General features: G+C 35.5%; 1 protein-coding gene across 7 annotated transcripts in view; it reads left to right on the top strand.

Annotated features, from left to right (window-relative positions):
* The window catches only part of MKLN1 (muskelin 1), a 335,011-nt gene that overhangs the window by 297,274 nt on the left and 22,423 nt on the right, over positions 1 to 15,314 (top strand). For all 7 annotated transcript variants that reach the window (XM_045855614.1, XM_045855612.1, XM_045855615.1 and 4 more), the window contains 3 exons: positions 5,612 to 5,759; positions 6,909 to 7,023; positions 8,241 to 8,380. In XM_045855614.1, the coding sequence (XP_045711570.1) occupies positions 5,612 to 5,759; positions 6,909 to 7,023; positions 8,241 to 8,380 (403 nt within the window). The remainder of the gene's footprint in view (positions 1 to 5,611; positions 5,760 to 6,908; positions 7,024 to 8,240; positions 8,381 to 15,314) is intronic.

Genomic DNA, 15,314 nt, shown 5'->3' with positions numbered 1-15,314 from the left:
AAAATATTCTCATAAATTTGCCTTAGAAAGTTTGCCATATGAAAACCCACATTGGGAAGATATTTGGAAGCAAAACTTGGTGAGAAATCCAGATGTTAGAAATAGGTGATAAATGGTGATAAAATTATCTTGAGAAAATTTGTTGCCCAAAGGAAAACACAAAGACCAAAATTCTAAGCAATAAAAACATAGTGGGGCAAGCGGGATGGGGCACCACATATATTCAGATATTGTGATTGGACTTACAGGGAAGATAATACTCTATTATTAAAGCTTTTTCATTCTAAAAGGTATCATACAAGGCTCAAGATCTAACAGCTCTTTACTTTTGAGCTTTTTTCCTTTTCTTTTGCCTATATCACTCACTGCCACTGTTTCTTATACTTCATGTTATCCTTTTTCTTGAAATCTGTTTGTTTTGTTGAAAAAGCTCCTCAAAGAATTTTTTCCAATGCAGTCATTGATATGAACTTTTGTATTTCTCCTGGTCCAAAAAGTCTTTATTTTGCTTCATTGTTGGATTTGCTAGTTTAACTGGAAATAGAATTTTAGTTCCATATCTTTTCATAGTCCTCAGAATTTTAGAGTTACTTCTCCATTGTATTGTAGCATTCATTGTTAGTTTCATCCTTATTCCTCTGTATGTAACCTGCTTTTTCTCTCGCTAGAAGCTTAGCATCTAGGGCTCTTTCAAACAGTACACCCACTTGTTTCCGTTTAGGGAAATTTTTAAAAATTTTTTTCTTCTACGTTATTTCACACCTCTCCTGATGTTCTTTTCAGACAGATTTTTCACTTCAGTGTCTTATTCTCTGTGTCCCTTAACTTCTTTATCATAATTTCCATATGTTTTTGCTATATAAGTCTAGTAATTTATCAGTTTTGTATTAAGTCCGCTGACTTTGTGTTTAACTATGCCTGTTTTGTTTTCATTCTGTCATTTGATTTTTTTCTGTCAGGTTTTTTTCTTAGTATCTTTCATATTCTGTGCTTCTTTTTACGGAAACTTGTTCTTGTTTTATGCATGTAATATTCTCTTGACTTTCTACAAGGATAATGAGTTTTTTATTTTTTTCTAAATTCTGTTCCTTTCTGTGATTTATTATCTCCTGGTTATTCATGTAGGTCCCAATCTTTGCATTGTTGATATCGTTCTCACGTCTAAACATTAAAATTTATGAATAAAGAGCTACATCAGTTAAGAAAGGTAATTGATAGTGGTTTCTTATGCATTGTATAGGTCTATTTTTACAGTAGGCTTCTCCCTTAAATAAGACCCTGACCAAGGGTTTTGCATAATTTTATGGTGCATATTAGCCACCAGGCTTTCTTAAAGAACACATAAGCAGGCCTCAAAGCAAAGCTCCCTTGCGTCCTCCGCCAGCCTCCCCTAATGTTGTTGTGAGGATTAAGAGTTACTTTAAGCTCTGCTCTCATTCTTATTCAGGCCCCAATGTCCTTATTAGAAGCTCTCCACAGGAGTCCTCTTCACAGTCTACTCCTGCTTTTTGTATTTGATGACTTATTTTGGAAGTTTTCCATCTTTATCTCTGGTGAGTTGGGCTCTCTTTTTCTTGGCTGTGCTTTTTCTGTCTTTCAAGATTCCTCGGAATTTCTTACCTCTTGTTGACATGGTTTCAGTTCTTTTCTAGTGTTATTTTTCTTTTCTTTCTTTTTTTTACTAGACCAACTTTTCTTCCAATTTAGTGGGTTAATGGCGAAGAGGGTAATGTAGTTAGTGGTTGGTTTGCTGTTTATATCCAAAAGGCCCAGTTCGATTTCATAAGCAGCTTCAGTTAGTAGTAAAATTTAAGTCTAAAATGCCTACTAGTGCTAGACCATTGTTCTTTTATGTGTGTGTATGTGTACATATACACATATATATGCATATAATTTTTACATTTTAATTTTCTTCAGTAAGAATGTAAAATCTTTTTAAAATGAAAAATAGATTTTCTTCCCTCCAGTTTAAAAAGGAGGTTTCCAAAATTAGATTTAGAGTATTACAGAAATGGACATTTTCAAAGTTTCTTAAAAAACCTAGATTACTTTTGAAGGTAGATACAGAAAACTTTATTTTTGTTGAGATTTTTATTGAAATGTTTTTTGAATTGTCACTGTATGTGGAATGGAGTGGAAGTATTAATTGCAAATTGTAAAACTTAGGCAAAAGACCATTAAGATAGATATTGTACATTCAGTATAAGTTTGAATTAACATGCCGACATTTATAGGAACCCTTAACTCTTATAAAGTGATACCTGGTAACTATCATACCAGCAAAATGGTTTACAAACATTTTTTGTGCATGCCTGTAAAACTGTCTTGAAACCTGGATTTCCTTTCCATCTAAATAACAGTATTCCAAATATTAATGTAAATTTTATTCATGAGAAATTTGGGAGGATGTGTGAAAATTATTCACTTATTATTAAAAGCCTCCAGTCTTTCCATCCAGATTTTTTTCTGTATTTTGTTTTGGAGGTTTTTTTCCTTCTTATAACTATAAAAGCAATGTATATTGGAAAAATTCATTTGATTTAATAGGAACTAAAAGTATCCTAACCCCTGTTCCCCATAACTACTGTTCATAATTTGGTGTGTGTTCCTTCATATTTTTTCTATTCACATGCAAACATTTGACACATAAACATTTTTCATTGTCTGTTGTATGCAGTGAAAATTGTATTTGTAAGGGTCTGCAAATGTAAGGATTAATAGAAATTTTGTCCTTCAGAGATTTTGCCTTTGAGTATTCTTAGAGTAATATATTTGGATACCTCCAAAAAAATTCATGAAACATTTTACTCTTCTTTTTCACAAGTTTCTGGTCCAAGCCTTTTCTCTGTTATATCTGTTCAGGGATTTTCATACTTATAATATCGGCCCTTCTTGTGCTCATGATAATATGTGAATACAGTGATTATTGATATTTCTGTAATACCTTCTTTTCATTCTATTATAATAACAGCCTCCTAATTGATTTGTCTCAAGTTTCTTACTTTGCCTATCTGTGCTGAACACTAATACCAGTTTAATGTTACTGAAAATTGTCATCCTGTCACTGCAGTCACCTTTCTGAGTCTTAACAACAGAAATTTTAATTTTGAAGAGATCCAATACTTTATGTAGCTCTACTTTCAATTTTTATATGAGAAAACTGAGGTCCAAAAAAGTTTCTTGATGAACTCACCCATAGTTAATTGGGAAAGTCTAGACTAGAACAAGATTTTCTACTTTTGTTCCCTTTTGTTTACAGTACTTATTGGTATTTAAATTCCTAGGCTAGTCCGCAAAAACCTATTGAACACACAGATCTGATTTCTGTATTATAGGGAAGTAACCCCAAATGAATGTTTTTAAGTGGGAGATTACTTTATAAATGTGGATAGTATTATTAAAATATTTTAAGAGCTCTTATGTTAATGCTGTTAAAAAGAAAGCATTCTCTCAAGACAGTTATTTCTTTTACACCCTATAGAATTTTATTACCATCTGTAAAGATGAAAGATTTATTGATGTGAAATAACTTGATAATGTGGAACCAATATTGAACCTAGTGGTTTAATATGTTCACTTGGCTGCAATTTTTTATTTTTTGCTTTAAAGAACAATGTCTTGGTGTAGGCACTTAGCATATTATGATGAGTTACTGTGTCACTGTAACTCTGGCTAGCACAAAATCAATACTAGAGCACAATGACCAAAGGGAAAAAAAGATAAATTGGATTTTATCAAAATGAGAAACCTTTGTGCTTCAAAGGATACCATTAAGAAAGTGTTGACAGCTCAGTGGAAGTGTTCTCTTGCAACTACTCAAGCTTGCCATTACAGGATGAAAACAGACAGAGACAACATGTAAATGCATGGACAAGGCCTCATCTGACCCTGGGCAGGCCAGATCAAGCTGTAGTTTGCCAGCCTGTGTTACAGAATTCTTAATTCAAAGGCTCAGTGTTAAGACAGAAGGGGACAGAGAAATTTAAGTGCAGTAAATTTAGGCAGTTATGTCCTCCACTTCCACCACTAATAAAAAAGTGATTTCATTTCTTTACAGTTTTATCTTTCTTCCAAGATTTTCTTAGGAAGGAATAGAGTTCGGAATTTTGGCATCTTTGAAATTTTACCAAGCTTTAATAAGAAAATACCAGACTTTACATAACTGCTAAGGAGTATGGTACAAGGGTACCAGACTTTACATAACCTCTAAGGAGTGTGGTACGAGGGTACGATGATTAAGTCAATGTGTGGATATGTATAAATATGTATACTTGTCTGTGGATGCATACAAAGTATATATTGTGTTTTTTTGTGTGTAATTTTTAAATATATTTACTGTGGTATACATGTTGATAGTCTCTAAAATACCTCAAACAAATTTATTGAATAGGAATATAAAAGGACACATGAATTTAAGGTAAACTTGGAAAAATAAATATAGGATTATTTGGTCTTAACTAAAGTAGATAAAGACAAATAAAGATCAGTATGGATATCATCTACTACCATAGTATCCTGGATTGGTTGAAATATTTTTCTTTACTTTGATGTTTGTTTAGCTTTTTGAGCATATGATAATTGCTCACCTATAAGAAATGTAATGTTGAAACAATGACATTGTTTTTGATACACAGCAATTATGTTGCAAGCCATAAAATTGTATTTCAACTAATATTTCCAAATGACAATGAGGAAAACAATTCGAATTTGTCATATTAATGTTTTACAGATTTCTGGGTAATGCAGAACGATCATCATTCATTTAATGGATTCCTTTTTTAAAAAAGGAATTCCTTTTTTAGCTCTGGGGAGTTCCATCCATTCAGGAAAACATTTGGGGCATATTATATGCCAAAATGTACTTCATTGTACCTTATGGACAAATACAGGGTCCGGCAGAAGTAACACCTGCTTGAGTGGTTGGTATGGTAAGAATAAGGGTGTAATAATTCATAGTTTTAATTTGAACATTTCACCTAAAATGTCACATGGTGTGCTTGAGTATGATATTGTTATGTTACAGAATTATGTGCTTATGATTTTGTAATAAAAGATTTTATAATTTAAAAAAAGGTGTTATTTGTGCCAGACCCTATGTTTTAAATGACTCTGACCATATTAAACAAATCTGTTCCAGTTTTGTCAAATTCTGTTTTTCCAAGTCAAGATTTGAATATTTTCTCTCTATTATTCAAGTACAGCTGACTCAGATAATAAATCAGTTCAAGTATTGCCGTTTTTCTCAATCAAAATGATTACATTGCATACTTCCTTCTACCTCTTTCCTCTTTCTGGCTCCATTCTGGGAGTTATCATTTATTATTTCTGTCAACAAATAGTTGATAACTACTATATGCCAGGCTCTGTTTTAGACACTAGGAACAAAATAGTGAACCAAACAACCTTAGCCCTTGTGGAGCTAATAGCCTAGAATGGGGAGAAAGTGATAAACAATTGTTTATTGTTTAATATAAAAGTTATGTAGTGTGTTGGGAAATAAATGCTGTGGCCTTACCCTACTGCAGAGCAGGGTAAAGATGTACTAATCTTTAACAGAGCTAATCTGTTATCTAATACAAATATTGTCATTTTTTTTTCTTTCATTTTATAGTTCCAATGACGGGATTCACACAGAGAGCAACCATTGATCCAGAACTGAATGAAATACATGTCCTATCTGGACTCAGCAAAGATAAGGAAAAGAGGGAAGAGAATGTCAGAAATTCATTCTGGATTTATGACATTGTGAGGAATAGTTGGTAAGGAGCTCTTGTCTGTGCTGCAATTCCAATGCAACATTTACGGGAGGTTTTTAGTTTATTCAAAAGAAGAAAGAACTGGAAGGCTTGTGTTAATTTCTGATGTGATACATTTAAATGCCAGTGTTGGAGGAAAAAGTCAAAATCAGTGCCTATATCTATACATTGGCATTCAGTGAATGGATTTTATATTTGAATTGTTCAATTTGTAGATGGTTCCTGGTCTGGAAGTCAAGAAAATTGTATTTTAGTGTAGATTTTGCTACTAAACAGGTGTGTGAACTTTAGGACAATGTTTTTTGTAATGTTCCTAATTCTTAGGGGTTTTTTTTTTTGTTTTTTTTTTTGTTTATTTATTTTTAGAGGGGGAAGGGAAGGAGATAGAGAGAGAGAAACATCAATGTGTGGTTGCTGGGGGTTATGGCCTGCAACCCAGGCATGTACCCTGGCTGGGAATCGAACCTGCGACACTTTGGTTCGCAGCCCACGCTCAATCCACTGAGCTACACCAGCCAGGGCTCTAATTCTTGGGTTTTATAAAGTGAAACGGATTGACTACAGCAGGGTGGGGACAGGAGACATTATTATTTAGCGTTTTCAAGTCAGGACCTTTTTGTCCCAGAGCACCGCACAGAACTGTTGCTGTAGCTACTGTTTGGGGAAACACCCGCCTAACATTCTGTGATTGTTGCATAAGCAAATATTCTGCAAAACAGAGGCACTTCAGAGAACTTCTTCCCTTCAGCAATGGAGGGCAGTGCTCAGCAACTAAGGAATTTATTTTTTTCTAAACGTGACATTTATTTACAGTAAGAATGAAAACAATCTGCTGTGGTTTTTATTGTGAATAGATGGGATATTACCTCTTTCAGCCTTCCGCTTGAGCCTTCATACATGTCTTGTTTCATAACATGAGGTAGGTTGTTCTTAAGCGATGTTTTGATGAACATTAAAAGAACTTGAGAACTCAATTCTAACAACTCAGATTATTTTATAGACTGACCAGAACTTTAAAATTTGGTGTAAACAAATGTATAATTGTTTTGTTGGTAATCAGACATGCGATTAATTTGCTCTCTACAATTGTATTAACATTATGTGTACCGCTGATTTTCCTGGATAGCATACCTTAAAAGCAATGTCTTTCAGGTCTTGTGTCTATAAAAATGATCAGGCTGCAAAAGATAATCCAACTAAAAGTCTTCAGGAGGAAGAACCATGTCCAAGATTTGCCCATCAGCTTGTATATGATGAGTTACACAAGGTATCCTAACTACATTTACCTATAAATTTTCCATGACCTACAATCTGAAAGAATCCCAAAATGTATGTTTCTGATTATTTTTAAGTGGATTTGAGTAAAAAGTTATAATACATAGCAGACATTTAATAGAATATGTAGCAGACATTTAATCATTTTCCCCCCAAATTTTTAAAAGAATAAACACTTGTGTATAGTCCATAATTCCTGGCACTTCCCTCTTTTGAAAATGGTCAGTGGCTGCTTCTTAGGTGCATAGATGAGCTACATAGCATGGCCCGTTGTTTCTACAGTATGAGTATTGAAATGGAAGAGTACAGTTTTCAGCATTTGGGTACCTTGTCCCATGATATGAAAAGGTATATATAACTTCCTGATTTTAGATTTTATTGTGTAAGAGATATTTTTATCTTTATTTTTCCTATCTATGAGTAACACATTCTTTTCCATCCACCTTGTGAAAACAGTCTGGCATTCTGAACTTTTAGTGTCAGTATTCAGAATGGTTTCTTGAACTGTTTCTCAGATTATATAGTAAGTTACTGACAGAACCTGCATTTTTTCTGTTTAGGCTACAGATGATTATTTAAATTTCATATTTAAATAATGAGAATGGGACAAGGGAGTCATCAGTAAGAGAAAAATGACAGTTCATGGAGGAAATTAAGAGTTCAGGTGATGCTGACTTTTCATTGGCTGAGCTACAGAGTTTCAATTGGCTGGGCTTATTGCTGGGCAAGAAGAAAATCTTTCTTCTTCTTGCTGGGGTAGTAAAGCAGTTGCACTTTCTGTTTGGTAATGAAGTGACCCCTCTTCTGATGGGGTCTGTAATTGATGTCTTCCAGCGTGTGGGTAATTGACTTCCGTAGTCTATCCCAACTTCAATTTTAGTTGAGGTTTCCTTTAATAATTTTCATGCTATCATTGCTTTTGTTTCATGTTTCCTATTGTCAGTATAATTGTAGTAATAAAATTTATTTTAATATAAAATGTAATTTAAGGAAGTAGCCACAGTAATTTAAAGTAAAATGGAAACAAGAAAAATTTGAAGAGAAGCCTTTGGTAGAAATGCAATAATGTTTTGGTTTTATATATATATGTAAGGCTAAGGAGGTTACCTGTTACACAGTGCTAGCAAAGTGAAGAAATTTTCCTGTGACTTATGTAATTCCTTAAGTATACATGCATTTTTAAAATCTTGTTTGTTTTGTTTATTATAGGTTCATTATTTATTCGGTGGGAATCCAGGAAAATCTTGCTCCCCAAAAATGAGATTAGATGACTTCTGGTCACTGAAGTTGTGTAGGCCTTCAAAAGATTACTTACTGAGGCACTGCAAGTACCTCATAAGAAAACACAGGTATAAGAATAATTCACTGAAAACTTTTTATTTAACTTTATCAGCTATTGTTAGTATTACCTCAGCTTTGGTGATGTGGCTTTGTTTTTGGACAGTAACATGACAGTGTGAACACTGTGAAGATCATGACTTTGGTAAATTCCCCATTATTCTCCTTATTTTTGCTTCCTTATTTCAAAGGAATATGCAAAGTGAAGACAGGTACTGATACTGAAATTTTTACATTTAGAAAAAGGATATTTTGTAACTATTAAAATAATGGAAAAAGTTTCTGTGAGGGTGATTAACCCACCATCAAGCAACTCAAGGCCAAACCACCACAAAAATTACATCAGTTCTAGATAATTGTCGTATGCCTGACCTGTTGATAACTGTGAATGTGATGATATAGTTGATTCATAATATCTTTATAATTTGGTGTTTCAGAATACAACTTTAAATACGATTATAGTTTTATATCATTACCTTTGCTGTTTAATTACAAGTGTATAATCAAACACTTTTATGTGTGTCTCCTGAGTCATGTTTGCTTTTTAGCCTTAGAAGTGATAAACTACTAAAAACATATAGAAAAGTATATCTATCCTTTTGGTTACTGATAATGTTTGATGATAAAAATGTATAGTTTGGAAGGGGAAGGTTAGCCTTTAATGGTGGTAATAGCTGCCATTTATTTGAGCAGTGTTTGTGTGCTAGATCGTGTATGTTATTCTCACAGTAAGACAATGAAGTAAAGATGGGTTATAACTCTTTTATAAAAGAAGAAATGGAGGCATTTTAAAATGGGTTATATAACTCATCTAAGGTCATTTAGCTGTAAGTGACACAGGCAGGATGTGACCCTGAGTATGCTGACTTCACAGTTCTTCTTTCCATCACCACCATTACCACCACCATCACACACATGCATACACACAAGCACTCCCTTCCCCGCCACTGAAAAAGTACATAAAATCTAATATATGGTGAAAGACTAGCAAATATGAGTATGAGAATGAGCCATGAAATAGTGGTTAAAATTGAATGGCAGCAAGTCTGTGTGGTTGGGCAAATGATCAACATTTGAAATTTTCTACTGGGAGAAAGATAGTGTGCTAGCTCATTTCAAAACTTGAACCAGAAGAGCCCTTGAAGGGGAATGTAAGAATCATTAAAGACTCTTTTATATAGAATATTCATTTATATAGATTATTTTTTAAAGAGTTTGTTTGTATATTTATAGAGAGGGGGAAGAGAGGGAGAAAGAAAGGGAGAGAAACATCAATGCAAGAGAGAAACATCAATTGGCTGCCTCTCACACGTTCCCCAACTGGGGTCCAAGCCCACAAACCAAGCATGTCCCCTGACCAGGAATCAAACCAGTGACCCTTCACTTTGAGGAATGACAACCAACTGACTGAGCCACACTAGTCAGGGTTAGATTATTTTTAATCAGAGTAATAATAGCATAAAAATATGGAACAGAGTATTCTTCTTTTCTGGTTTTGATTACTTTTTGCTTTTAGTTTTGTAGCTAATACCTATATTGGAAAAGGTTTTATACTAGAACCTTGGGTTGCTTTCAAGCCTTCAACTTAATCTTTCTGGAGATTACATTGCTCATGTGTACAATGGCCAGAGCAACCACCTAAAGGTCTAGAATCTTCAATAAAACTATTCATTAAGGGAATATAGGGCCTAGCACAAGTAACACCCCTTTTTATTACAAAATCATAAGCATATAATTCTGTAACAGGCCTTCTGGCCAAGATGGAGGCATGGGTAGATACACTTTGCCTCCTCACACACCAAAAGAAGGACAACAACAAATTTAAAAACAAAAAACAACCAGAACTGCCAGAAAATTGAACTGTATGGAAGTCCGACAACCAAGGAGTTAAAGAAGAAGCATTCATCCAGACTGGCAGGAGGGATGGAGATGGGTAGCTGGAGTGGAGAGGACTTGTGGCAAGGCAGTGGCTGGAATACTGGGCAGGTGAGGTAGCAGCTGGTGGACCCACATTTGCGTGCAGATAAACCAAGAGGAACAACTGGGGAATGAGACAGACTGTACAACCCAGGGTTCCAGCATGGGAAATAAAGCCTCAAAACCTCAGACTGTAAAAACCTGTGGGGGTTGCAGTGGCAGGAAAACTTCCAAAATCACAGGAGAGTTCGTTGGAGAGAGCCAGAGGGTCCTAGAACATACACAGACCCACCTATGGGGGAATCAGCACCAAAAGGTCCCAGTTTAATTGTGGGTATTGGAAGAAGGGACTGAAAGCCAGACGAGCTGAGCAAGCAGCATTGTTCCCACTCTGACCCCTCTCCCACATACAGCATCACAAGATAGCCATGTGGGTTGCCCCACCCTGGAGAATACCTAAGACTCTGGCCCTTAAAAAGTAACCCGTGTGCTGAGAAAAGAAATATGGCCCAAATGAAAGAACAGATCAAAACTCCACAAAAAACTAAGCATGAAGAAATAGCTGACCTATCAGATGCAGAGTTCAAAACACTGGTAATCAGGATGCTCACAGAAATGGTTGAGTATGGCTGCAAAATAGAGGAAGAAGTGAAGGCTATATAAAGTGAAATAAAGAAAAATATACAGGGTACCAACAGTGAAGGGAAGGAAACTGGGACTCAAATCAACAATTTGGAACAGAAGGAAGAAAGAAACATTCACCCAGAATAGAATGAAGAAACAATTCAGAAAAATGGGGAGAGGCTTAGGAACCTCCGGAACATCTTTAAACATTCCAACATCCTAATCAGAGGGGGTGCCAGAAGGAGAAGAGGAAGAGCAAGAAATGGGAAACTTCTTTGAAAAAATAGTGAAGGAGAACTTCCCCAGTCTTGCAAAGGAAATAGACTTCCAGGAAGTTCAGGAAGCTCAGAGAGTCCCTAAGAAGTTGGACCTAAGGAAGCACACACCAAGGCACATCATAATTACATTACCCAACATTAAAGATAAGGACAGAATCTTAAAAAGAGCAAAAGACAATTACCTACAAGAGTTCCCATAAGGCTATCAGCTGATTTCGCAAAAGAAACCTTACACGCAAGAAAGGGCTGGAAAGAAGTATTCGAAATCATGAAAAGCAAGAACCTACATCCAAGATTACTCTACCCAGCAAAGCTATCTTTTAAAATGGAAGGGCAGATAAAGAGCTTCCCAGATAAGGTCAAGTTGAAGGAGTTCATCATCACCAAACCCTAATTATATGAAATGTCAAAGGGACTTATCTAAGAAAAAGAAGAAGATCAAAAATACGAACAGTAAAATGACAACAAACTCACAATTATCAACAACTGAATCTAAAAAAAAACAGAAACAAAAACAAACTAACTGAACAACTAGAACAGGAACCGATTCACAGAAATAGAGGTCACATGGAGGATTATCAGCAGGGAGGAAGTGAGGGAAGAATGGGGGAAAAGGTACAAGGAACAAGAAGCATAACTGGCAGGTAGAAAATAGACAGGGGGAGGTTAAGAATAGTATGGGAAATGGAGAAGCCAAAGAACTTACATGTATGACCCATGGACATGAACAAAGTGGGGGAGGGGAATGATGGTGGGAGGTGGGGTGCAGGGTGGAGGGGAATAAATGGGGGGAAAAATGGGACAACTGTAATAGAATAATCAATGAAATATACTTTTAAAAATTTTTAAAAACTGTAACATAACAATATCACACTCAAGCACACCATATGATGTTTTAGGTGAAATGTTCAAATTGCTGTTCATCTCATGCGAGACGTTCACGTACCCTACCAACCACACTCATGCAAGCCTTACTTCTGCCAGACCCTGTATTTCTTGAGCGCCTTCACTGTTCTAGATACTGTTCTAGGTTCTGTGGGTATGTCAGTGAAGAAGACAAAAATTCCTATCCCCAAGTTTCCATTTTTAATGAAGGGATACTAACAATAAGATTAATAAGGAATTTATGTTTAAGATAGTAAGCTTTGTGAGAAAAAAAACAAATTCAGTTAAGAACTATTTTTTTACAGGTGAGGGAGCTGGGGGTGTGATTTTTAAATAAGAGTAAGGATAGACCTCACCGCAAAGATAATATTTGCATAGATGCCTAAAGAACATGAGGGGGTGAGTCACACAAGATATTTGAGGGGAAAGGTGTTCCAGGTAGGTAATAATAGACAAGGCTCTGAGGTTAAAAATATGACTGGATTATTTGAGAAATAATGTGAGGAGGACAGTATGGTAGAAGTGGAATAAGTGAGGTGATTATAGTAGGAGTTAGGTCAGAGAGAAAAATCGGTCAAATTGTGAAGGTCTTTTGGCTTTTGCTCTGAGTGAAATGGCAGCATTCAAAGATTTTAAGTAGAGGAGTGACACATTCAGACTTAGCTTTTAATAAAAACAATTCTTGATTTTCTTCCAGAAGAACTGGGTAAAAAGTCACAGCTATTTTTACTCAGATGGGGAATTCTTCAGAAACAACAAGTTAATATAGTTCAGTTTGGTTCACTTTATGTTTTGGAGATCATCTTTTAGCATTGGGGGGAAGGCATGGGCTGTATTACATTTGTGAGTCATCAATAAGGAAACGGAGCTTGCTCAGGAAGAGTAAGAAAAATAAAGGGACGTAGGGCATTAGCTGAGGACCGCCACCATTTGAAGGACGGCAGAGGAAGAGATCCTCCATGAGAGAGATTTAGAAAGTACAGTAAGATTCTGGATAAACTTTGAGGGTTGTAGCAACTGCATTTCTTGATGGATTTGATATGGGTATAAGAGAAAGAACTGTCAAGGATGACTGTTCTAGGGCACCTTAAGAATCTTGTCTACTAAATTGAACAAACAGTAAAAGGCCCATCTCTGACATTTGAAAAAGCCTACCCTGTGTTCTACCACCTCTTAGATGAATTAAAGAGTTTGGGAGGCATTATTACATTGCAGGCAAAATAGATAGAAGTAGCTTTCTATGAATTGGATAGAACATGAAAATTACCTTTTTAATTCAAATTTCATGTTAAATTAGATACCAGGTCTTTCATTATATAGAAGCTTACCCTGTACTGCTGTGCTGCCATATTTACTTTTGTGTTCTTACGGAAAGCAATTACTCTATTTCATTAAAGTATAAATTTGGAGGGAGGGAGGTATATTGTATGCCAAGTGTCTCCTGATTCTTAATGGTTCCACATGATACAGTAAATAAAGTGCCACTATTATTAATTTTTATAACATTCAAGTTTCCAAACTTGTTAATGATTAGGGTATAGAAAAGGAGAAAAGGAAGAAATAGCATTAATTCCTGTTCCTTTTATAGGGCAGAATTATTAGCTGAAATATAATTCTAGACTGCAAACACAAATCCAGTGATAATTTTTTGCAGGCCAAAAAAAGCTTAGAAAAAGAAGAGAAAACATAACTTTCAGGGAAATTGGTCTCTTTGCTGGATTTAATAGGATGGTAGGTGTGTTTTGGTTAGTTTATTTCAGGTTAGGTTGGTTAGGTTATTGCAAAGGAGAAGGACATACTTAGGAGACCTCACTGAAAGAGAATTTATTAAGAGACTATCCAGAGAATTAAGGCACTTCCTCAGCATTTGAACAGTGAGGCATAATGGAGAATCGTTTAGGGTACTGGGCCGATTCTAGTAGCTAGGAGCTACTATAGGAGTGTTTCTTGGAACCAAGCCTGTTGCTGCTTCTTTCTGACTGCTTCTCCTGTTTTACTGGTTACTCCTGACTCTGCTTTTCCTCAGCCTTATCACGTTCATGGATGGATGAACGTTCATGGATGGATGGATGGATGGATGGATGGATGGATGGATAAATAAATGGATAAAGAGATCGGTAACTCCTTATCTCTTTGGCTTCAGTTGATACATAGATAGGTAGGAAGAAAGGAAGGGAAGGCATCTATCATCTCTTGTCTTTACCACCTCTGTGTTTTGTCTGCCTTTTATGTGTCCTCTGTGTCTCACATTCTGATTCTCTAAGAAAGAGTATCTTCTTAGAAGATAGTTCCCTGGGGAGTAACCCTATTGGGAGTAATTCTGCGAGGCCACTTTATAAACTGCTGATCAAGCTTGAAATGATTGCCTTTGGCTCAGGTTCCAAAAGTCTGGTCTAATCAGTTGTGGACAAGATGGTAGAGTAACCTGAGCTCTGGCTAAGGAACCCTCCTCTGAGGGTTGTAAGGCTGGCTGACAATCATGGTACTGTCTAGTACAAGAGAGCTGTAACATTTTGCTGGTCTTTGCCCCTGCCTGCAATACAGGTAACCCTATCACTGAGATTAGCTCTAAAGACAGGAAATGACTGATGCCAGCAGCCTGTGAAAGGCTCGTTATTTTCATTTCCCATATGAAATTAAATGCCAGTTTTTCTTTTTTGTGTACATTTGAAGAGCATACAAATTTATTATAAATAAATCCATATATAATTATGCTATAATAAAAGGACATTTTCTTATTTACATAGAGTCCCAAATAGACTTTTTTTTTTTTTTAAGATAACTGATTCTTTCCTTTTCAGCTTTGGTATCAGATAGACCTGTGTTAGTTTCTACTTCTGCCACTTACTAGCTTTTATCAGGCCAGATTCATTCTCAGGGCCTCAGTTTCTCATCTGTTAATTTAAAAATGACAATAGAACTTACCATCTTAAAATTATTGTGAGGATAAATAAGGTGATACATGCTTGATAAAGTATCAAGCACATGACAGTGTTTAATAAGTTGCTGCAGTTTTGTTATTATTATAACTGGCTGAGGTGCAGAAATAGTCTCATTAAAAATATCTAACCAGTGTTAATGATACTCATTAATACTCATTAAAAGAAACTATTCATTTCTGTTCCTAAAATATCTGTTAAACATCTTCATTGGTGGGGGTGAGTATATTGTATAAATCTAACCAAGTATTTTTATTTTATCTCTACTTGTTGTTTTGTTTTAAGAGATTTGGTGGCAGCTT

Source organism: Phyllostomus hastatus, unplaced genomic scaffold (genome assembly GCF_019186645.2).
Source record: "Phyllostomus hastatus isolate PE091 unplaced genomic scaffold, TTU_PhHast_1.1 phas_scaffold_114, whole genome shotgun sequence".
In the NCBI taxonomy this organism is placed as follows: domain Eukaryota; kingdom Metazoa; phylum Chordata; class Mammalia; order Chiroptera; family Phyllostomidae; genus Phyllostomus; species Phyllostomus hastatus.
The sequence above is the reverse complement of the archived record's forward strand: the minus strand, read 5'-3'. Positions and strand labels throughout refer to the sequence as shown.